At 40.8% G+C, this 22,750-nt stretch overlaps 2 protein-coding genes across 3 annotated transcripts; both read right to left on the reverse strand.

The window, feature by feature from the left end:
- Nucleotides 1-5,858: 5,858 nt before the first annotated feature.
- Nucleotides 5,859-11,813, reverse strand: LOC138106908 (ovalbumin-related protein X-like). The gene is made up of 7 exons (XM_069008265.1): nt 11,646-11,813; nt 11,096-11,143; nt 9,267-9,395; nt 8,381-8,498; nt 7,438-7,580; nt 6,998-7,153; nt 5,859-6,260 (listed from the first exon to the last, which is right to left on the reverse strand). The coding sequence occupies exons 1-7, from the start codon at nt 11,811-11,813 to the stop codon at nt 5,859-5,861; spliced, it is 1,164 nt and encodes a 387-aa protein (XP_068864366.1).
- Nucleotides 11,814-18,573: 6,760 nt separating this feature from the next.
- On the reverse strand, nt 18,574-22,264 carry LOC138106905 (leukocyte elastase inhibitor A-like). 2 transcript variants are annotated; one of them, XM_069008262.1, is made up of 7 exons: nt 22,097-22,264; nt 21,528-21,590; nt 20,789-20,917; nt 20,462-20,579; nt 20,005-20,147; nt 19,117-19,284; nt 18,574-18,978 (listed from the first exon to the last, which is right to left on the reverse strand). In XM_069008262.1, the coding sequence occupies exons 1-7, from the start codon at nt 22,262-22,264 to the stop codon at nt 18,574-18,576; spliced, it is 1,194 nt and encodes a 397-aa protein (XP_068864363.1). The 2 variants fall into 2 exon arrangements, with proteins under 2 accessions (XP_068864363.1, XP_068864362.1); XM_069008261.1 differs by having other exon boundaries at nt 20,789-20,977.
- Nucleotides 22,265-22,750: the final 486 nt, after the last annotated feature.

Consider the following 22,750-nt stretch of genomic DNA (forward strand, 5'->3'; position numbering starts at 1 on the left):
GCATTAATATTGTTAGTAAAATACTTCTGAGTTGAATATATTCATTAATGAAAGAAATGTTTTGGTTTTACAGGAGAGAAGAGGCAGTCCACTGCTCAAGAAGCATGTCAATGCACAACCCAGGTTACCCGTTTTGTTAGCATTTTTATTTTTTTATTGGTCAAATGAATGATTAATGTAAAGCAAGTTGCAGAAGCAACGAAATCATTCCACAAGTAAAAATCTTGATTATGATCAGTTATCGGCACAGAATTGTAAGAATATAAGAGGTGGTGCCTAGACAACTGGGTCACTTTAGACCTGTCATGGAGTCTAGTGAGGTTAAGCAAACCTTCCTGCAGTTGAAATGCTTCCTTGGATAAAAAATAATGGAATGCCCTGTCCAGCACAGCTGTGTAATGCAGCACAAACACAAAAGGATGTGTTTATCCACATACCCTCGTTTGACAATGCTTGTCCCAAGAAAGAGGTCAGCTAAGGTTCTGCTGCCCTTTCCTCTGCCAGGCATTTCATTGTGATGCTGTCCCTAAACCAACAGACTCTTGGACACTTGAACCTTTACAAAAGGATGTGAAGTCCAGGTCAGCTCACAGACCAAAGCTTCTCATCCAATCACAACATCCCATGCAGAGCTCAAGATTTTGTTCGCATCCATGCTGCTGTTCTTTTGTCAGTGGGAAGGAGCATGTTGATTGTTTCATGTTTGTCTTGCTCAGAGTGAGTGCCAGTGATTGTTCAGTTAGCTGCCATTGCAGACCTTGGTGCTGTAGCTATCAATGATGGTTCCTCTCTCAGCTGTCCTGTAGGACCATGTTCTTCCCCCCGTCTGAAGAAAATTTAGTGGTCTTGTGCAAGCTCCTTCAGACAGGAGCTCTTAGCCCACCTGATGTCTTTCATTGGCAGCCCCATGCCATCCTGAAGTGTTGGGCATCTTTGCTTGCAGTGCTGCCTTGGTCACTCACAGGCTGTGACAGGGCTGTGCATACCTCAGTGTTGGCAGAGTAAATTTCTCCAGTGAAGGCATCTTCAGAAGGATCCTGTGAGGGATTTGATCACAAGTGGATCACCCTTACTGCATCTGCTTAGCAGTGCACACAACAACCAGGGTCTGCAGCTATACAGGTTCTGGACCAGCACACACAGCTGTCGCTTTATCAGTCACCACAGCTCATGTGAAGTCCCTTATTCATCCCTCAAGTCCATGGAATCAGCCAGCAGCCAGGGTGAGGCTGTGGATGGCCTTACTCACTGGCTCCTAAGGGGGCAGCAGGGTAACCGGTTCCTTCCACCCAGCATACACACAGGGCAGGACGGGTGGCCACTGGCACTGGCACAACACTTAACTGGCTGTGCTGCGTGGGAGCTTGGTTACCAGCATCCCTCCCCACAGAGAAGCCTGCTTGTGGCAGCCTGTGACTAACATTGCCCATGTCACCATGCCTGTTATTTTACCTCCCATCACTCACTGGAAGTCTGCCCAGCATGTCCTTTATCTCAGCACATGATCCTGGGAAAAATAGCATTTTTCTTTTGCACAAAATAGGATCAATAGGATAAATCTCTTGGTTTGTTTCAACACAGACATCCTTCCACAAAACCTTCCTCTCCTCTGAATAGTAGCTTACTGAGATTCTTGACATTATTCCTGACATGTCTCCTGCAGGGAAAGACTGCTGCAGAAAAGGAGAAATGTCACTGCACAAGGGTCCATGCCATCATGTTGGCTTTGCAAAAAAGAACTGGGAGTCCTGGCAGACACCGAGTTGACCGTGAGTCAGCAATGTGTCCTTGTAGCAAAGAAAGTCAAGAGCACAAGGGGATGCCGTAGAAAAGCATTGCCAGCCGGTAAAGGGAGGTTTTCCTGCCTCTCTGCTGAACACTGGTAGGACCACAGGTGGAGTGCTGTCTAGCTCTGGGCTTCCCAGTACTAAAGAGATGCGGATGTACGGGAGCAGGGCCAGAGAAGAACCACAAAGAGGATGAAGGGATTAAGGTATCTGTCATGAGAGGAGAAGCTCAGACATGGCACTTGTTACTGTGGAGAGGAGAAAGTGCAGGGGGATCTTATCCATGTGCATAACCTTCTTTATGGGAGGGTAAAAAGAAGATGGAGCTAGACTTTCTCCTGCGAACAGGCGAGAGGGAAGGGACACAACCTGAAATAGAAGAAATTACATTTAAACATAAGAAAATACATTTTCTTATGGATAGGGAGGTAAATCCAGGTTGCCTAAAAAGGCTGTGGAGTCTCCATCCTTGAAAATACTCAAAACACAGAAGGATATAGTCCCAAGCAATCTTCTGTAGCTGCTGTGCATTGATTCAAAGGGGTAGCTTGGAATAGAAAATCAGCAGAGGTTGCTTCCAATCTCAGCTGTTCTGTGCTTGTATGTTATATCCAGAGGAAGGTCTCAAGGGAGATGGAGAGAGCAGGGTTATTGCACATTAATGTGCAAAGAAAGCACTGTGGTGTGGATGAGGCACTTGGAATGGGAGTGTATGGCACATTTCACAGGAGGCTACTGTTTCCATGCTGTATGAAGAGAAACGTTGCCGCACAGTGGCAGACCCTTGGATTATCTCTTTGTGCTTTCTGGAGGGGTGAAATTTGTACCACGAGATGCAGAAGTTTTCAGATTTTGTCTTGTTACCTGCTAAGCCTTATTTCTGGTACTGCTCAGCAGTCTGTAAGAGAAAAAGGGTTTCAGTTCTTCAGAAAACCCATTGGAAGACTGTGACAAAAATGCCAGTAGCAACAAGGAGGTTTTCAAGGCTTATTTATTTTTTCCTTTTTTCATGCAAAAATTGTGGAGCATTTCAATATTATTAAAAGCAAGTATTAAAGCAAGTTACAGGTTTCATAGAGTATTTCTGAATTTTCATTTTTTCCTGCCTCCTGTCTTTTCTTTTGGGAAAGGGGAAGCTTTGTACTTGCCTCTGAGTCTCATGGCCCCTTTGCTTTTTTCCCATTCCTTCATTTTGACCATTGCTGTTGTTCAGGAAATGACACTGCTCACCAAGGCATATCTTTGTACTTTAAGCACTTTCCAGTTTAATAATTATAGGAAGGAAAGTTTGCAAATATAACCATTTTGAAGTCTTCTTATTGTTTAAGTGTACAGGCTTTTAAATTTAACAGAATGGATCAACTGCCTCTGGCTACAAGAGATGCAGAAAGTGATTAAACTGCTTATGGCAAGCCTTGAGATGTTGAAATTTTGCATCTCTTGGAACAGTTTAGACCACTGCTTTAATTCCTAAAGAAAAAGAATTAGAGAGTACTTGGTGAAATAGCTGTCTTTACCACTGAAAAACAAATGCATCTGTGTCACAAACATCCTGATGATATTCAAATAATGTGGATGTCAGACAAGTAACACCAGCCTCTTTCCTCTACAGATCTGCTTTTATCATGCCACACTATATATTAATATGGAAATAGAATCATAGAATCATGGAATGTCCTGAGTTGGAAGGGATCCAACAGGATCATTGGAGTCCAACTTCTGGTCCTGCACATGACAGCCCCGAATCACACCATGTACCCGAAATCATTGTCCAAACACTTCTTGAACTCTGTCAGGCTGGTGCTATGACCACTTCCCTGGAAAGCCTGTTCCAGTGCCCAAACACGCTCTCTGTGAAGAACCTTTGCCTAGCATCTAGCCTAAGCCTACCCTGATACAAATTCCTGATATTCCCTCAGGTCCTGTTACTAGCCACCAGAGAGGAGATGAGTTCCTGGTCCTTTGCTTCCCCATGTGAGGAAGCCGTAGACTGCAATGAGATCTCCCCTCAATCTCTTCTTCTCCAGGCTGAACAAACCAAGATCTCAGCTGCTCCTTGTATTTCTTCCCTTTAGCATCCTCACAGCCCTCCTCTGGATGCTCCCCAATAGGCTATTGTCTTTTTTATATTGTGGGACCCAAAACTGCCCCCAGCACTCGAGGAGAGGCCACCCCAGTGCAGAGCAGAGTGGGACAATCCCCTCCCTTGCCTGGCTGGCGATGCTGTGCCTGATGCCCCTCAGGACACGGCTGCCCCTCCTGGCTGCCACGGCACTGCTGATTCATGTTCAGCTTGTCATCAACCAGGACCTCCAGGTCCCTTCCTGTGGGGCTTCTCTGTAGTGTCTTGTTCCCCAGTTTATACATATATCCAGGGTTTCCCTGTCCCTTATAATTGGAATAGCTGATATTAACAACAGAACTCTCAAAACTCAGTGGGGAAATGCTTGGCCTAAGAGTTGTCCATCTACTTATTCTTTCTTAAGCCCTTGGAGCCATATGATTTTTCAGATGATTTCATCATCTTAAATGGCAGAGTTGCTGGAATAATTTTTGCTTGAAATATTTATCTGACTAATCGTCAGTTCATCTTTAATGCCCACTGGAACTGTATTGAAAAAAAATGTAAGAACAAGTTAATATTCCATTGGGCTATTTCTTGGTAATCTGTACTACAGAGAGGAATCAAACTCTAGATATGTGCATTCATTTATTTCATAAATGTGTAGGAAACTTCATATCTACATACTTTATTCATTCTAAAAACAGGAGGATTTGGTACTAAATCCCATTTTGCTCACAACAGTTACCAATGTAATAATATTTTTAAGCATTTCTCATCCAGAAAATTAGGAAAATTCACATAATTTCATGACAAGCATTTGTAACTTTCTTTTATTATTTTAAGAAAAAAATCAATTATATGCATCAAAATAAGTAATATGTGATTAGAATGAAAACAGGTCATAATATTGTGCCAAAGATCCATATTTGGAGATGCTAGTGGACACAGAGGAAAAAAAGAGAATATTAGGATTCTCATGTATTTCTTGAAAACAGGAGATGTATTCTTGACTATCATGGGAATAGAGAAGCCCAGCTACATTCATGGAATAATAATGTATTTGAGTTTTTAACATCTGAGAGCTTTCCAGGAACAAATTGAAATTTACTTGCTAAGCAAGATCAACAGTGACAGGAATTATTTTAAAAGTTGTGTTTCTTCACAAAACTCACATGGAGATCAAATTCTTTAACACCATTTACAGGCTTTTTCACAGAAATCAAAATGCTCTCAAATTTAGACTTCCAATGTTTTAAACAAGAATTCAGACAACTCTTTTGCCTGGCAGTTCTGAGTCTTGGATCATCTGGATCATCCAGATATCCGTGTTTCAGGTTTTGAATCTATACTCTGGGACAAGGCACAACTGCACCTAGACAAAGTTAGATGTCCTTGCACATTCTGCAGTAGAAGGGAAACTCTCCATGACTTTGGAAAGAAATCCAGTAAGGTGAGAGGACAGCTCTGGTGATAGTGGATATGTGCACCATTTCTCAAAAGTTAATTTAAAAAAATAAATTTATGTGGGCACCCTGCATAGCAGAATCTTGTCCACAAGCATCTCCTCCAGACTGGGGATCTCAAAGCCGGTGTTTCAGGAGCAACATGGGTTTGTCAGCAGGATAGAACCAGGGAGTGGGTTGAGCATAACCCATGGCTTTCCATGTAATGGAATACCAAAGACTTGGAGGCATGTCTGCAACTAGTTCTTCAAGTGAAACCCATTCATTTGACCCCTTCCTGGCTTGTGAGTGCCTCTATTCTCTGTGGGCTCAGTCTTTGCTGAGCTCAATCAACACTGAACCAGTCTGAGAAGGGAAAGGAGCAAACACACTGCTTTTTCCTCACCTCCAGGTGTGTCTTTGCTATGGAAGCTTCAGGAAAGGTCATGACTTAGAGTAGCACTTCCACTTGGAGAAAATAGTGAGGAGATGAGATTATACTACAATACTAAAGGGGGTCTGTTTCTTAGGGGTAGGCAAGCATTATTTCCAGCCCTTTCCGCTTTAGGGATAACAATATCTACCAAAGAAGAGGATCATGTTGCTTGGATTGTGTTTGATCAAGAAAAGGAATGGGTGGTCAGCCCTAAACTCTTCAAACTCAGAAGAGTGTTGGATGTCTTCTGTGTCATCTGCTGACCCAGCCTCCTCAGTGCCCTCTTCAGTGACTTCCAGGTATGCCTCATGGATGGCCTCAGATATCCTGAGGCTCTCTGCTGAAGAGATGCCAGAGAGATTGGCCGAGGGGCTGAACAGGTCGGTCATACCCAAGGACGTTAAGACAGATGTGAGGTTATATTTTTCCCCAATCTTCATGCGTGGGAGATACACTTTCACTCTCTTCTTTTCCATCACCTTGGAACTGGTCCACTCTGTAAGTTTTTCAAAGCTGATTTTGTTCTCAAGCTGCAAAGAGAAGCAGGGAATTAAATGCCTGGGATGCAAATCCAACTTCTTCATACCATTCATTTCTATCAAGGCTATGATAAAAGTAAAACCCCCACCAGAATGGTTCCTGAAGCGCTTCCTATTGGCATCCTTCTTGCAGTTTATTAATTGCCTCTCTAGTACTGCCTGTCACTGTCCTTTTATTCAGTTCTTTACCAACTTGATACATCCCCTTTTGTCCAACTAATCTTGTGTCTCATGAGGTACAACCCAACAGTTTCACAGCCTAGTAAATTAGTCAGCTTGCAAAAGAGATTGCAAAAAAAGGACATGAAAATTTACCTACAGTTTATAGTAACTAACAAATGCAAACTCTTCTACATATTTAAAAACTCTATAATTTAAAAAAATTGCTGAAATAAGAGTAATTGTTCATATAATGTAGACTGCATTAACTTTTCACTTACTTGAGTACAGATAGATAGTTTTGTAACACTGCCCATATACCCATCCTCTTCTGCAGGGCTGCAGCAGCCCTACTCTGCTTTACCTTCATCTTATAAAACTGAGTTCAGGACTCTCCTAAGAGGCTCTGCCTGAGCACCTGGAAGCACCTGGGCAGATTTTGTGCTCCTCTGCCTGCCCAGCACAGCCATGGTGTGGGCAGCTGGGATGGCAATGGTCAGGAAAAGGTCTGACAGCAGCCAAGCTCCACTGAAGTCATAAATCTTCTGCTTGCCCTGCCAGGGCCATACCTGCTCCAGGCCAGAGATGTCATCAGGCAGCAGCACCAACAGGCTCAGCTCTCCACTGGCATATGGAAGCTCCAGGATCTTAATTTTCTCTTCAGCCACTCTTGCCACTTTGAAGGTGCCGTTCTGACACATCACTTGCACGGGTCTGCTCTCTTGCTGCAAAATCAGAAATGTGAGATGATGTGATGTGGGAGCAATTCTTTCCTTTGGTCAGACAAATGTACAAGGCCTGTGAAAGGACAGGACTCAATCTTCAATCACGCTGCCTTTGGAGAAGAGGTGTGACTCCATTTTTGTCTCATCTGCTGGTGTGCTCTGTCAGACACAGCTTTTGTAACTCTGACAGCGAGGGACCCCGGTAAATCACCTAGCCGATGACAACAGAATTGTAAATACCACAAATACACAGCTGGCCAGAAAGTGTGTCTGTGCCCTCCTACCTCTGTCACATTGAAGTGCACTTCTCGAGTGTCTTCCTCCATAAATGCAGTTTTCCATATCCCTTTGAAGTAAATGGCATTCACAAGGACCAGCGCAGTGTGGAGATTAACAGAGCTTGGTTCAAGGAAATCCTGGATCTGTCCTGTAAGAGAGAAGCAGGACACAGAGTGGTAAGTTTCATAGCAGTAATCTTGTATTTTAGAAGTCAATCAGTATACTGCTCCTTCACTTGATTTTTCCTTCTCCAAAAGTCTGCACATGGAATTAAGGTTCATGAGGATGATTTAATAATACATGGAAAGACTGGCATCTGGCCAGACATTTCTGCAAGAGGACAGGTAGGTTCAAGAGTTTTATAGATCCCCAGGAATATTTCTAAGCAGTGCTTGGAAAACAAAAAGATTTATACAGATAAGAAGGAAAGGGAGAGGGAAGCACCAACACAGATTTTCTCTTTCTCACTGTGTTTCTTTCTCACAATTCACTCTAGGTTCCCCCCCACACACACACCTCAACACAATAAATACACACAAGATTCTGAAACATTTATTTCCCACCATCAGCTTAGAGTGCATTACTTTCTCCCCTGGAAGTCCACTTCTTATCCTCCAGCACATCCTTGTAAATTATGCCAATATTCTAGAGAAGCTGGGACTAACCTTGCACGAGTTAAGCTCTCCAGACACAAAAAGTGTGCATATAAAGTGTGCATATTAAGTGTGCATATTAAGTGTGCATATTGTGGCACCTCTGCCCTTGCCAGATGGATTTAAAGCACTCTGTCACTGCCACACAGGTGCAATAGAGTTATACCTTTCCACAGAGAATATCCACTAATGGGGACAGGAGGACGAAATTTCTCCACTAATCTTTAGTCTTCTCAGAGATTGCTAAAATACAGTTGTCAGAGGGAAGTATATTTCATAGTCTTGTCTGACTTACCATTTGTCTGATTTTTCACCCAGGAATTAATGCGCTGTCTGGCTTGATTAGATGCTGTTTTGAAGTTGACCATTTCTAGACCAGATTTGTACAGTTTCTTCACACATTTTAAGTAGATCTGTAAAGACACCAATTGTAGCCACCAAACTATTAATTTTTTAAAAACAGTATGAAAGTGAAATAAAATATGGCTAATATGATTTTTATAGTGATGTCATGGTTAAGGCATTCTCATTGCTTATTTCCTGAATGAATTTGCAAAAACTGAGCCAGAAAAATTATTGTGTTTTATGACAATTTCAGAACTGACATCTTTACTACGTGACCAGCTAAGAGCATATGTTACAGAAGTTTAAGTATTTTCAGGAAGAAAGCCTGATCCAAACCCACTGTTTTCAGGTTCATTTCAGACTGTCTTATTATCTTTAAGTCCACTTCCTTTTTTTAAAGCATTTTTCCTTATTTTTAAAGATAAGCAGTTCCTTTGATTAGAATATTTGTATCTTTTGTTTTGGAAATGTGAAAGAAAGATTTTGACACTTTCAAAATTTGTTTTTGGGGTGAGTTTTCAAGCAAAGAAAATGCCAAAGTCAAATTATTTTCTGGAAAAAAAACAAACAACCAACTAAAATGAAATGCATTGGGGGAGCAAGTGGGGAATGTGGAATTACATTACTAATAATTTTGCTTATTACTCCATTCATTTTTTAATAGGGCCATATTTTTGCCTCAAATTGCTTTCCATTTAGACTGTTGCCAGGGCCATGGCAAAGGCAAAAGCCATGTAAATCCACACCAGTAGGGACCATTGGATTAACTGATCACCTGCTCTGGCCAGTCCTCCTGGATGACAGAATTATACAGGGTTTAGCAAAAGATCACTTACCGGTAGGATTTGACTCGTCTTTTCAGCATAAAGTCTGTTGGCAATGTGGAGTGAATAATTGGCTTTGGGTGCAGTAATATCAGAGAGGATTTCTTTAAACAGTAGGTGGATATTCACAGATTTGCCACACTGAGTTGTTGATAAGGAGACAGAAAAGCACAGCTCTTAGGTTATTTTATAAGAGGATTTTTTATCAGGTACAAATAACATGGGAAAACACACAGTGTTTGAACATTTGCAAATGAACATGTAATACAGTCTGAGAGTTCCGTGGGAGGGATGTTCAGCATAAGCAACTAATGATGTAGAATTCATTCACAGGCTATGATGCCACTCATTCTAGTGGCAACAAGCAAAAAACTTCACTGATGAATCTGAAATCACGTAGCTCAGGAATGAGGTGGAAAAAAGAAAAATGCAGGTGTTAATTAGTGCAACTGGTGACTTGTCATAGGTACACAGCCTCTAATTCCCAGCTGCTGCTTGCATCTCCATGGCAGTTTTTTGCAGAAGCTGCAGATGGAAGAAGAGAGCTAGATGGCAAGGGAGTCAGGAAGTGTCTTGAAACACAGTGAAAAAATGGATCACCTGTCTCAAGTCCCAAGAATGGTATTCCAGGTGACACAAGCTAAAAGCACATAAGAAAATTGCACAATGATAAACAGTAGCTGGGACTTTATTTTTTGAGAATAATTGTGTTGAACTGCTCCTTTCTAAATGCTTAATGAGTCCTTAAATGCTCTAGCTTTAGATATTACCTTTATCAAAAAAAAAGTCTCATCTTTTTTAAGTCCCTCCTTGTGTTTTGGATCCCAAGTGAATGGGGACAGACCAGGCTCCAGGGCTTTTGTTATCTTTAGAGAGGCAGCAGATGGGCAAAAGCATACAGGTGGTATCCCAGTACCTTGGGACCCCTCATGGTTCTCTTGGGGTAGAGGTGGGAATTGGAGCCTGGAAAAGTCCCTGTAGCTTTGTAAGAGTGTGGTAACTTTCCGTCCTTTGAGGATTCTGGGCTCTTTTCTACTGAAGCATCTTCCTGTCCCACTTTGGGGTCTCAGCTGCAAGTCTGCCTACTGTACCCTGGCTTCAGGTACTGAGACCCTTTCAAGTACCCCACCAGCATTTGCAGGTGTGGAGTTCCGTAGATACAAAAATGCTGCTAGCGAGGATTTTCTTGCTATTTTCTAAGTCCGTGAGAGACTTTTCTCTCTCACGGAAGAGGTGGCAGGGAATGTAAACAACCAAACACCTGCAACCTTGAAAAGTCTTCATTATAGTACAATAGAAAAATATTTTGACAATGGATGTTTTAGGATTTTAGTCAATCACCCCTAAGGGGTGCCTGATCCTTGTCCAATTAGACTATGAAGAAAAAAAGTCTATAAAAGAGTTTGTAAAATAATTAAAAAAATCAATCTTGCTGCACAATTCCTGCCTGCTGGATCTTCTCTCCTCCTCCTCCCTATAGCTGGGGGACACGGTGATATACCCTAGGGCCTAGGCCTGTGGTAATAGAGTTCATTTACATAAAAGTGTATCCTGGTGCCCAAAGCATCCTGTCACTTACAGTATGTGCAGCCTGCTTTTTCTGGTGGTGTTTTGGGGTTTTTGTTTGTTTTTGTTGTTGGTTTTTTGCTTGGCATTTGTTTTGTTGCTGTTTTTCTTTGGGATTTGGTAGTTTGTTGTACTTTTTTTTAACTTACATCTCTTAAATTAAGAGAATTAGCAAAGGTTTGGGAAGGTGTTGAACCTACTAGAAGCACAATTAAAACAGTCTATTCTCAGGAAAAAATGTGATAGAGAAATCAATGTACCTTAGATTTCTGTACCTTGGTCTGCATACTTCCAAGTCCTGCAATTTTGTCAAAGTGAAGAACCTGCAATTGAAAGTAGAAATTGGGTATGTGAAGTCCACTGACAGTCACTGATGTTTGTGCTAAAACTGTAGGTTTTCACTAACCAAGTCTGATTAGCACATAGATGAACTGAGAAATTTCATGTGAGCTTTAAACCAGGTGCCACACTGAAAATTTGTGACGGTGATCTTCAGCTTAAATCCCTTCTTTACCAGTTAATGGCATTCAATCTATAAATCTGCTACAGCCTTACTGCATTGTATTTATAACTCTGACTTTTGTTTTCTGAACATTTCATCTTTCGTATGTTTCAGGTTGTCCTTTCCACCTGGAAGGAATCAGGTCTGTGAGATAATATCAGCTGAAGCAAGAGACCTGCCTTAACCATTCTCCAAAACTGCTCTTTCTTAATGAAAACCAAAGGCTGTTCTTGCCCTTCATGGGGAAATGTGGTAAGGGAAAAGTATGGGATCAAATGAAAAGAAGGGATCAAAGAGAGTTTGTACCCCTTTATGTAGCTTACCTTCTCCATCTGATACTCAGTGTTATTTCTTGCTCCCAGATAGACCATGGCCAAGGCTGCAATCATGCTCAGGGGGCAATAAAAGATGTTGTCATTGGGATGGTGAAATTTCACCTCTTTGAATACATCAAAACAAAATTCTGCATTTGCTGCACTGATGGAACCCATTGTGAAATCAGTGTTACCTAGAGCAAAGAGAAATATGACTTTATGGTCATGATATGAAGTGCTTGTTTTGAAAAGTACTGCCAATAGCCCAGAAACTGCCGGTTCATTGCTGGTTTTGTGATGCTGAACCAGTGAATGAGGTGAAGCCTACAAATTCTGTGATCATTAGAAATATTGCAACTCCTGACCTATCTGAACATGTGTTTGCTTTCTTTTGGTGAGATACTATCTCATTGGCAAGATAGTACCTTGTACTTGCCTTTTAGGAAATAGAAAGTTTCATCCACCCTTCGATATGATAAATAGAACATTGAATGGATGAGTTTCCCTGTGGCCATCCAGAGGGCTCTGAATGGTGTTTGAGACAACGCAAACTTAATATTTCATTTCTTCTCTGGCTGCTCTTGAACTTTAAATCAAATGTAGTCAACTCACTATACTCTTTATATAATTCTTACTGTTGCTTAGTACAACCAGCCACAAATCTGGAGGTTACTTTCTTCTAATTTATAGGAATAATAGGAGTAAGTTGCTCTGTAAACCCAGCCAGTTGCTTAGATGCTGACATATAAATTAAGGGGGGTTCTGTCTTGTAGTCCTGTTTCAGATATTTAATCTCTGTTGATGGTTTTTAGCACAAGCATGCATATATTTACATATATATATATGTATGCACACACATATATAAATATATATAGAATATATGGGTTTTGGGAGGGAGTGAGATTGAGAAAAGAGAAATGCCTTTATTCCCAGTGATTAAAATTATAAAAGGATACTTTTAATGTGACAACAGATTTTCAGTGAAAAAGAACTCTTTCTACTCAATGCTGTGGTGCACAAGCCACATATTTTGCACACTTAAAAGTATTTGACAGTCAAACAGTGTAAGATAAGGCAAGGCAAAATTACTGTATATGCTGTCTTTTTACATACCTGTCTTATATTTACCTTAAAGTTCTTAAACATAATATCACTTTTTTGTACATCTTAAAGAATACAAATTAGAAATGACATTTTCTTGGAGAAATACTTACCCCACAGACTTCAAAGAGGCACGTAATAATCCAGCTGAACCTAAACAGCTCCCTGAGCTGTTGGTGATATATACTGCACAATTTGAGACACTCCCACTGTTGCCTTCAAGAAGTCATCTTTTCACTCACTGCCTTTTGTCACAACCTCTTGATTCATTGCACTTTGAAACATTGAGCAGAGCAGTTTCAAGCTGGTACTCTGCCTTCAGCAAGCCAACCTTTATTTACTGAAATAAAACTGGATTTAAAAAAGAATTATTTAAGCTTTTGCTGTAACTTTCTCTTCTCCTCAGATGTGAGGCACTGTCAGGGCTGAAATCAGTCTAACACAGTACTCCCACAAATCATGAAGGGAAAGGTGGATGCTGGGCTAACTGCTGGAAGTCTGGTAGATATGCAATGACCCACTGCAGCATCTGTGTAGTGGGACAGAGGGAAGTTCCTCAGGAACAGTGGCCATCTGACCTTGCCAAAATAATATAATTCCAAGCAAAGCCAGCTGCAGGATGGTCATTCTGTTGAGAGGGGCTTGAAATGGATTTTTCTTCCATGTTAGAACCCAAAACTTTCTGTTTATTTTTCAAGACTGAAGTAGCACTGAAAGGTGCTTTGGTCTGACAAAATGCAGAATTATGTTCCTGGAGTCCAGAGACTGGTGTGGTGTATAGCTTGTACAGTCACATCTATTTCTTTGCCTAGATCAGACTACAGTATGTTACCTGAGGTCAAACTATGAGGGTCTGCAGCATAGGTATGCAGGAGGAGGGGAGAAGGGCTCTGAGGAGAGAGCACATTTTGCTAAAACCTCATTTTGATGAAAACATTCAGAACAACAGCGTTGATATGACTAAGAGGCCTTAAGATGGGCATGGAAGAGATTTGAGGAACAGTCAGGAATTACATATTTCCTGGGCTGTAAGCCTGACCCCAGAGTATTCAGGTATTCAGAAATTTGTGTAAACCAGACAGTGGGATTTAAAGGATGACGGAGAGCCAGCTTTTAATTTTCATTCTGTGCAGGTCATGGCAACAAGGCCCATGGTACTTGCACAGGCCATTCTCATAGATCTTCCATACCTTGTAACTATGGCAGGTGAATAAGCTACAGAATCTGTCTGCAGGAACATTCATGGTCTGTTAGACAATCATAATGCACAATATAAAATATAATTCAATTGAATAATAGACTTGATGAACAGTAAAAAAACAAATCTGGCATCTGTAAAGGCGATGGGGATAAGAGAAATACAAATTTGTACATATTAAGTCACAGAGCATACAACAGTAGGTGCACCCTCTGTGAAAGGGAATGGGAGCTACTTTATCCTTAACAGTGCTGTTTGTTTTGCTGAAATGCAGGGATGTGTGTGCAGAGCCTGATAATTGGGGTGGCTTTTAGTTTCCCAATTCAGAATGAGGATGTTGTAGCAGCAATAAGGATGGGAAAAGCTGACGATAAGAAGGAGCTTTCCTCTTACCTTGTTCAATGCTCCTTATTCTGTGACCTGGGCTGCTGTAGCTTTTACTTTATCCATACTTATCAAACCATTACTGCCTGAGGGCACAGGTTTTGTGTGCAAAGAGCTGTCATGTGTCTTTTCTTATTTTCCCATTTCCACATATTCACATTAGAGTTCCAGTTATTGCTCAGCAGCTGCTCAAGCACATCTTTGGGGCTTCCATGAAGAATTTTCCTGGGTACCCACATTCCTTTGCAGGCTATGGTTCAATTTGTTTGTGCGGACCTCTGTGGAGATTGTCCAGGAAGGACCCAACCAACACTGTGAAAATGTCCATCTCTTTGCATAATGTCCAAGATTTTCTCAAAAAACATTTTGTTACACCAACTCTTCTGGGAGGGGGCATGTAGGTCTTTCTGGTTTGCTGTCCCATGTAATATATTTGCCTTCTTTGTACACTCTACATTTCATATGTCTACCTATGGAACACGCTCACCACAACAGTCTCTACGCACAGGTATAGTGGTTGAACATCAAAAAACTGCTCAGTTACTGAATTATGTAATCTACCCTAACATGAAAAACTACTTTGCCAAGACAGGCAAGATGGTTTAAAACATCCAAAGTAGAGAAGCTCATGGAAGAAAGTCTGGTTCTGCCAGTAATCATGGCTGGGGCAGTACAACTTCTCCAGAAAACAGTCTGTAACTGCAAAACCTTGGGTTAATTTTGGGCGTTTTTAATACATCGACTGCTAGTGCAGAAGTGGTTGAATCAGCCCAGGAGTAGATGCAAATTTTGATCATCATTGGCTATCTGTATGCAGTCACCAACAAACAACTGCTCTTTTGTAACTTTGCCTGGCAAAAACAGATGCTTCTGAAATTCAAAAGCTACAAGTGTAGTACTGCAAATAAAGCAAGACAAACGAGTTAAAATCTGTTTCATATCCATGTTTGTCCCAAAAAAGGGCTGAGCAAGGACTCTGCTTCCCTTTGTGCCTAAACCAATACGTGGTGTTTGCCCCTCTTCCCTGATGTTGGCATAAAAAAGAGACACCAAGGAGCTGGGAAAACAGCTCTTTCCAGTATTTCTCTGTTCTTATTTTCACATTTAATTTCTTCTGGTGGCTCAGGCACTACTGGGCAGTGTTTGAGAGTAATGTTTCCTTGTGCTTTGGGTGGCCTGTCCATCTGCATCACACAGACTGTGCATTTACTGCACCCGAGTGTCTTTCTTACTGGTGTCATAAGGAACCAGGACTTCCTACTATAAAACCTTCTAGCAGTTAGATTTTGAGGGAAATAAACACTAGTCTTATTCATATGGGGGTGGGGGTCAAGTGTGACTCAAAGCTGCCCTCTTTGGCTTTTTCAGTGACAATCCAAAAATCTCCCTTTGCTCTTCTTGTTTATCCATTGCAAAGCTTTTGAAGATATAATAAAAATTATGTTATACATAGGTACTAAGAAACTGTTTAAAGAAAAGCACAATTTCAGAGAAAACTCGGGAGAACTGCAACCATCAGAGAGAATAGAGTTCAGTGGAAATGTGAATATGTAAATCAAGAGTCACTCAGTAATCAGACTGTGAAAGACACAGATCTTTCTAGTGTGGGACAAATGTGTGTACCTTTCCATGGTTCATCATGCAAATAGTATTTGATATCTTTTGCTTTGCTTTTTGCCAGTCTACACATTTGTAGGCTGTCATGTGTGCTGGCGTGGTTCAACACTTGGCATCGAGCCTGTCCCTGGGGAGGAGGCAGGGAAAGGCCCTTCAGGGATATATCTGCTCCAGACAGCATTTGGAGTTTCCAACTTTTCTCTGCTCTGCAAGCTCTATCATTTGGCATTGCACTTTTACAAGCTACAGCTTCCCACAGAAGAAGCATTTGCTGCTAGAGTAGGGGGCTTAGCTTCTATTTCTAAGTAAACATCTCTGATTTCGTGGGAGCACTGCCCTCCCCACTAGGAGCTGCTACCACTACAATAGCAGCAGGGGACTACTTTCCAGCTTCTGGTGTTTTTCCACCACATTTTTTAGATGTCTTGTAGATTAAAATGGCAATAAGAAAAAATGATGTCATAAGGAGAAGATAGATTTTTTTATTATAATTTACACTATATTTTGTTGCTGGTTCTGAATTATCTAGATATCCCTAGAGCAAGTTTTTTTAATAAAAATTGTAATACAAAATCACAATTGAAATACAGAGTTCCTGCTGTGAGACTCGTGCTTTTGGGGATAATATCTTAAAGCATTTGCCTTTATCACATTAATTTTTTCTTTTACATTTTATCTGAAAATATATAGGCCTGATTGTGCAAGCTAATAAATTCTAATCCAGTTCATACTCTTTTTTAATTTTAACCTAAGTAATTTATAGTGAAGACAAACCAGATCTACATAAAATTCCAATGGCAGTTGTTGAAAAACATGTATAGTTGGTTTTTGCATACTTCGTTTATCAGAGCTAACAGCCTGTGTTTTGTGTTCTCTTACCAGCTAATTGATATGAAAACTGTGTCTCTACAGGTAATTTTACTATTTCAGGCTGTACTTCATACTGCAATTGCAGCCATATGAGGTATCTCCACAGACTATAATGGGCCTGCTTTATTTAGCAATTCAATTTGGGTTGAGTACTGTAATTTACTGTAATTTTTCCTGCCTATCTCAGCATTTGGAAGAGCCCTCTGAATCATCAGTTCTACAATGGCACCAGTATGCTCACAGTGTTTACCTTCTCCCCGTCAGTGAGTAACAGGAAAAGGAGAAGTGAGTCATCAAAGAGTGGAATATTTTTCCTATAAAAGCAAGTATTCTTCACGAACCTGTGGATTTCAGACATTGCCTGCTGCCAAACTGGGCAGGCTGCTCCCTTCTTGTGACCCTGTGCTATTCCTTCCTACCACCTACTGCACAACAACCAGGAGGTGGTTTAGGGAACTAGATCATCAGCAAGCAAATTAGCTTTACCAGAAATTTTCCTCTTGGTTTGTGTCCCAGAGAACTGCTCATCCCCACGTCAGGCAACTAATAGTGGTCACGTAACAGAGGGAACAGACTCAGGGTTTACGTACCCTAATGTTGAATTGTCCAATGCCTAAACTCAGCATGATGAATATTTAAAAGTGGAAGGTAGACTTCAGTGTCATCTACATTTTTGAAAAGGATTATCACTATTTGTACTTGCTATATTAGACTATTCCTCTGTCCACTTAATTCTGCAGATTACTACATTTAATATTTAGCTTGCAATGGGTTTATCATGATAAATAATAATAATAATAATAATAATAATAATAATAATAAATAAAACAAACACAGGTTACCCATATAAATACCATTCCCATCGATTTTTAAATGTTTTTATGTTAATAATGAATAAAACAGCTGGGACAAGAAACTCACACTACCTGAGGGAAAAACAGAGCTGGCTTTTAGAGTGAGAATGGCTGATGTGGGAATTATGTGTATCATTCCCAGTCATCACACAGCAGGCCTTGTCAGAAAATTGTCCCATTACTCTGAAACCCTGTCTTTGTTATGGGGAAGTTTATAAAGAAGTTGGAGAATTTTCTTACACATATAGGGTTTTTCACAGGAAAAAAAATAAGCAATGGGTCTTCCTTTCTTCAGAACAAGCAAAATTACACCAAAAAATATTCTGTCTTATCTGCTCTCTGAGAACAAACCCTGACAGCTCCAGCTTGAAATACTGCCTCCAATCAATATTTAATAGGAGGCCTGGAGGAATACTTTGGTACTCCCCTATAAAGTGGTATTTTCTTTGAGACCTTAGCTAGGTAAGGCTAAAAGAGACCAAGTGCCTGAGGTTATGCTTTTAGTGCGGATCCCTATCCTCCTGTCTACTTCATGTGAGAGAATGTATCACTTATCTTTAGGGCACTAAAGTCATGGGTTTATTGGATCCATACTGCATTAGGAAAGACTCAAAGTAAAATTTTCTTTGCAGATGTCTCTAGAGGACTACAGCTTTTTGGCAAATACCACATACTGTATTTTAAGGTAGATGTCATTTTTGTAAGGCCTCCTAAAAGTAAAACATGCCTAAGGTTCACAGGGTTTATGGTTTTATATTTAATTTGGGTCTTCTCAGAAAGTCTTTTTATTTACAGCAAACCAGACTTCGGGATAAAATTTAGAGAAATGTCTTTTGTTTTCTCTTTTGTCCTTACTGCTTGCCAGTTGGGATGTAAGTGGGGAGAAAGATCTAATTTCCAATATAACCTCCACTTAAGGAGAGGAATATCTTCCAAAGAAGAGAATGGTGTTGGTTTGGTTGTGTCTGATGAAGAACAGGAATGGATGGTCAGCTTTGAACTCGTAAGCTACTGGGCAACACAGAGGCATTGCAAGAAGCCCCATGGCACAACCTGCTTCGGTGCCCTCTTCATTGACTTCCACGATTGTCTTCTGGATGGCCTTGGACACAACCAAGCCATCTTTCATAGAGATTCCTGACAGATCAGCTTTTCCCCAGTCAAAAACATTCATTACTCCCATCTCCTTGAGAGTGTTGTTGAGAACATAACTTTCCTCCATCTTGAACTGGGGCAGGTGCACCTTCACTCTCAGCGGTTGCATCGTAGCCGAGCTGGTCCATTCTGCAAGTTTTTCATAGGTGAGGGCACATTCAAGCTGTAAGGGGGTATTGATAGTAATGATTGGCACCATAGTGAATGCAAGGAAAGGCAGTCCAGTTTTTCCCACTTGTCTTCTGACCACACTGGAGCAGTGCTCTCTATGTACATTACTAGATAGAAAACAAAGTGTTACCTGTTCTAGGCGAGTAAAGTCCTCACAGTCATCTTCAGGAAGAAGAATGAACATGCTTAGTTCATTATTGAAGTATTGGAGCTCTATGACTTTCATTTTCAGTTCCTCTATGATGGCCATGTTAAAATACCCTTCTTGAAACATCATCTGCACTGTCTTTCTCTCATTCTGAAATACATGAAACATATTAATCGGAAAATACAGAAATTATAACCCTGGTTTTAATTGGTTTCAGTATTGAGGTTAAAATTCAGTTCAAAAGCATTATTTAAACTGGTCACGGGTTGAATGTACTTGTAGCATTGATGTGTTCCTCTCAGCTGTAGTCCCAATGAAGTTATCCGTTTTAGAAGCATAAAAACTACATTTCCCTTTCTAATGGTGCCAAATTACTTTACTCACAACTTCATCATTACACCCTTCTTTTTTTTGGCGTGTCAGATGAGGAAACTGATACATCTGATGCAACCATAAATTAAATTTGTCATGAATAATGCATACATTCCCCTGAGATAATTTGCCTTTAGTATATTTTTTCCCGAAAGCACGTACTGTTCTGTTCGTAAATAGTAGCGGAGAAACAGAATCCTCAGTTTCAATCTCGAGAGCAGACTATTTTTGAAACAGCACACTTAGCTGCAAAATCCCCAACAAAGTTAGTGCATGTACTCAGTGGATTTGGTCCAACAAGGATCTCAGCTGCACAAGAACAACTTCTGATATGAATTGGTAAGAACATTTACATATTTGGTTAGGAAAATGGACAGAAATACAGACCACTGTTTTGTCTTGGGATAACAGAAAGGAGAAAAGCCCTCATCTGTTGGTACAGGAGACAGACATATGACCTCCATCTCCCAGCTGCTTCAGTTCCTGCTCATACTGTACCTTGTTCAGGTGGAAATATGTTTCCTTTGTGTCTTCTTTCTTAAATTCTACTGCCCACTTTCCTTTAAAATATATAGCATTGACCAGGACAAGTACAGTAGAGGGATCAATAAAACCAGCAGCAAATAGGTCTTTGATTTTACCTTTAAAAATAATGAATTAAGAAGAATTATTACTTCGTTCTGGCAATCAGCTGACTTTGACTATTAATAGTAATTTCTTTAAAATTGAAAAGTGGTATAATTCTGTCAGACAAATGACAAGAAATTTAGGTACAGCCTTGAAAACAAGGAACTCAAAGTATTTTTGTTCCTCTTACTACATTTATTTCCTGTTGAGAAAAATAAAATATTGCAGGTGTTTAATACATAAAAATCTTGCTATCTTTGGAAAAAAAGTGGAGAGTGATAGTCCTAAGTGGTTCAACTGCAAGCCAACCTGCACATTTTTTCTTTACCTTTTGTCTCATTTTCAACCCAGAAGTTAATTTTGTCTCTGACCTCTTCTTCAGTGTATTTAAAATTTACTGGTTCCAGTTCTGCTCGATAGAATTTCTTTGTGGAATCCAAGTATTGCTGGAAAGTACAAATTGCAGAAGTTTATTGCAATGCAGTGAGTTCATAAGATAGATGATTTCATGGCTTCAGGATAATTCCATGTAGTAGACCAGCAAGAAAGAAATTGAGTGAAAAAGTCATATGTCCCTTCATGTTTTATGACAGAAGACATTCTGCTGAGCTCCCCACTCCTAGGAGTTGTTACAAGGGACACCACAGTCACTTACCTGGAAGAATGGATAAGTAATTTCTCCAAAGAGCCTGTTGGCAATGGTGAGACAACAGCCTGGTCCGGGTTCACTGACTTCAGCCAACAGAGCCTGGAACTGGGAATGGACTCCTTCATCTTCTTCACACTTCAAACAGGAAAACAGATGTTTCGTGGTAGGCTTGAGCTTTCCTATGCAAAGTTGGACCTGAGGGTGAATTGCAGCCTCTCTCTGCATGAGAAACCCTACTCCACCCAGCTGATAGAGGCATTGGAATAAATGCACCAGGACACCACCACCTATCCCCCCTGTGCCAGATGTACAGAATGACAAAACAGTTCCCCTTCAGGCCCACACCAGTTCACCTCCAAACCACATTGTATCCTACAGTGATGTCTCTGTGCACTCTAAGCAAAGGGCTGCTGGTCTAGAGACTGGGAGAAGCAAGCTCCAAGGTGCCTTTAGCATGCTCTGTAGTCAAACTTTTGCAGGTGGCAATTGAAGAACTTATCACATTTTAGATTGGCACTGCTGTTTTGGTTAGAAACCTGTAATGAGAAGGCTAAGCTGTTGAAATGTGTGATCTCACAAGGCCCTTTAAATAACTAATAAAGGACCAGTAATAAGTAGGTCTGCAAATCTAGATGGAGAGGCTTATCAGCCCTGCTGTGCCTTCAGATTAAGTGATTGCCTTCAAGGAAAAAGGCTGACAAACTGGCTCCTGTTGCTTCAGCTCAGAGCTGCAATTGTGTCTTACCTCCTCAGAAGGGTATCTGTTTTCCTGTCTCGTACTGCTCAAAACTTCTCTGAAATGAAAGACCTGCAATGTAAATGTTGGGTGAATGCAGCTGAGTGGCGGTACTCCAATGCTAAAGCAGTGTTGCAAGCCTGTCCCAAAACACAGCTAGACACAGTCCCTGGGGAAAGGCCCCTTTGTTCTTTACCATAAGATCCTTGCAAGTGAAAAAGTAGTTTTAGTAGATGGTGAGTGCATGAAATCTTTCAAATGTTCTACATGAGAAAGGAGGCTTTGGGTGTCCAGAGAAGGCAGAAAACCACATTAACGGGAAGGAACTCTTCTGAGCCCTGGAGAGTGAAGGGATACCTCCAAAACACTTTCTTTAGCACTGGTGTATTCATTGAACCGTCAATTCAATAATAATGCTTAATCTGAAGAAGTTTGGTATTAGGAACAGCATAATGTATTTTTAAAGGAAAATTTGTGTGCATCAATCCTCTGGATGTTAGGAATTGTATCAGATGGCAAAACCAGCCTCTTGGCTCATATCTTGCCACTGTTCCCTTTTCAGAGCAGAGAAGACCTACCTTCTCAATCTGTTCCAGTGTGCTGCCCCTGGCTCCAAGGACAACCATTCCAAAGGCAGCTGACAAACTTAGCGGGGAGAAGAAGATGTTTTCATTTCTTTTTCTTTTGCTCAGCTCTCTGAAAAAGTCAAGACAGAACCTGGCATTGGCAGCACTGAGAGAGCACATCGTGGCACTGTAGTCACCTGAAACACGGGAAAAAATAATTTAGGCATCTCATCCTTACACCTGCTATGTTTAGATGCCCTGGTAAGTTTTTTGCAATGGCTTGGCTGTATTATTCTGTATTTCATGGAAATTCCCTTTTCATTACATTTGGGATTTCACTGAAAACCAGCACCCTGAATAGCAGAAGAAACACATTTGCAGAAATGGTATTCTGAGTTGAGCTGCTTCTCCAGCTCACTCAAAAGCTATGGCTTTGCCACTCAGCCCTAACTTTGTCCTAACCACACTGCCAGCTCAGTTTATATCCTGATCGTTTTGCCTTGAGTCGTCCAGGCATAGCATTTAATAATTGCACCCTTGATCATATCTTACTCTTTGTCTCTCTAAAAACTTTGTATTAGTCAGCTGTACCTCACATACTGTGTCCTTCTAAAACTGGTTGCTTAACAAATATTCGATAGAAAATGGAGCTACAGACAGGCTCAT

This window comes from Aphelocoma coerulescens, chromosome 2 (assembly GCF_041296385.1).
Source record: "Aphelocoma coerulescens isolate FSJ_1873_10779 chromosome 2, UR_Acoe_1.0, whole genome shotgun sequence".
In the NCBI taxonomy this organism is placed as follows: Eukaryota; Metazoa; Chordata; class Aves; order Passeriformes; family Corvidae; genus Aphelocoma; species Aphelocoma coerulescens.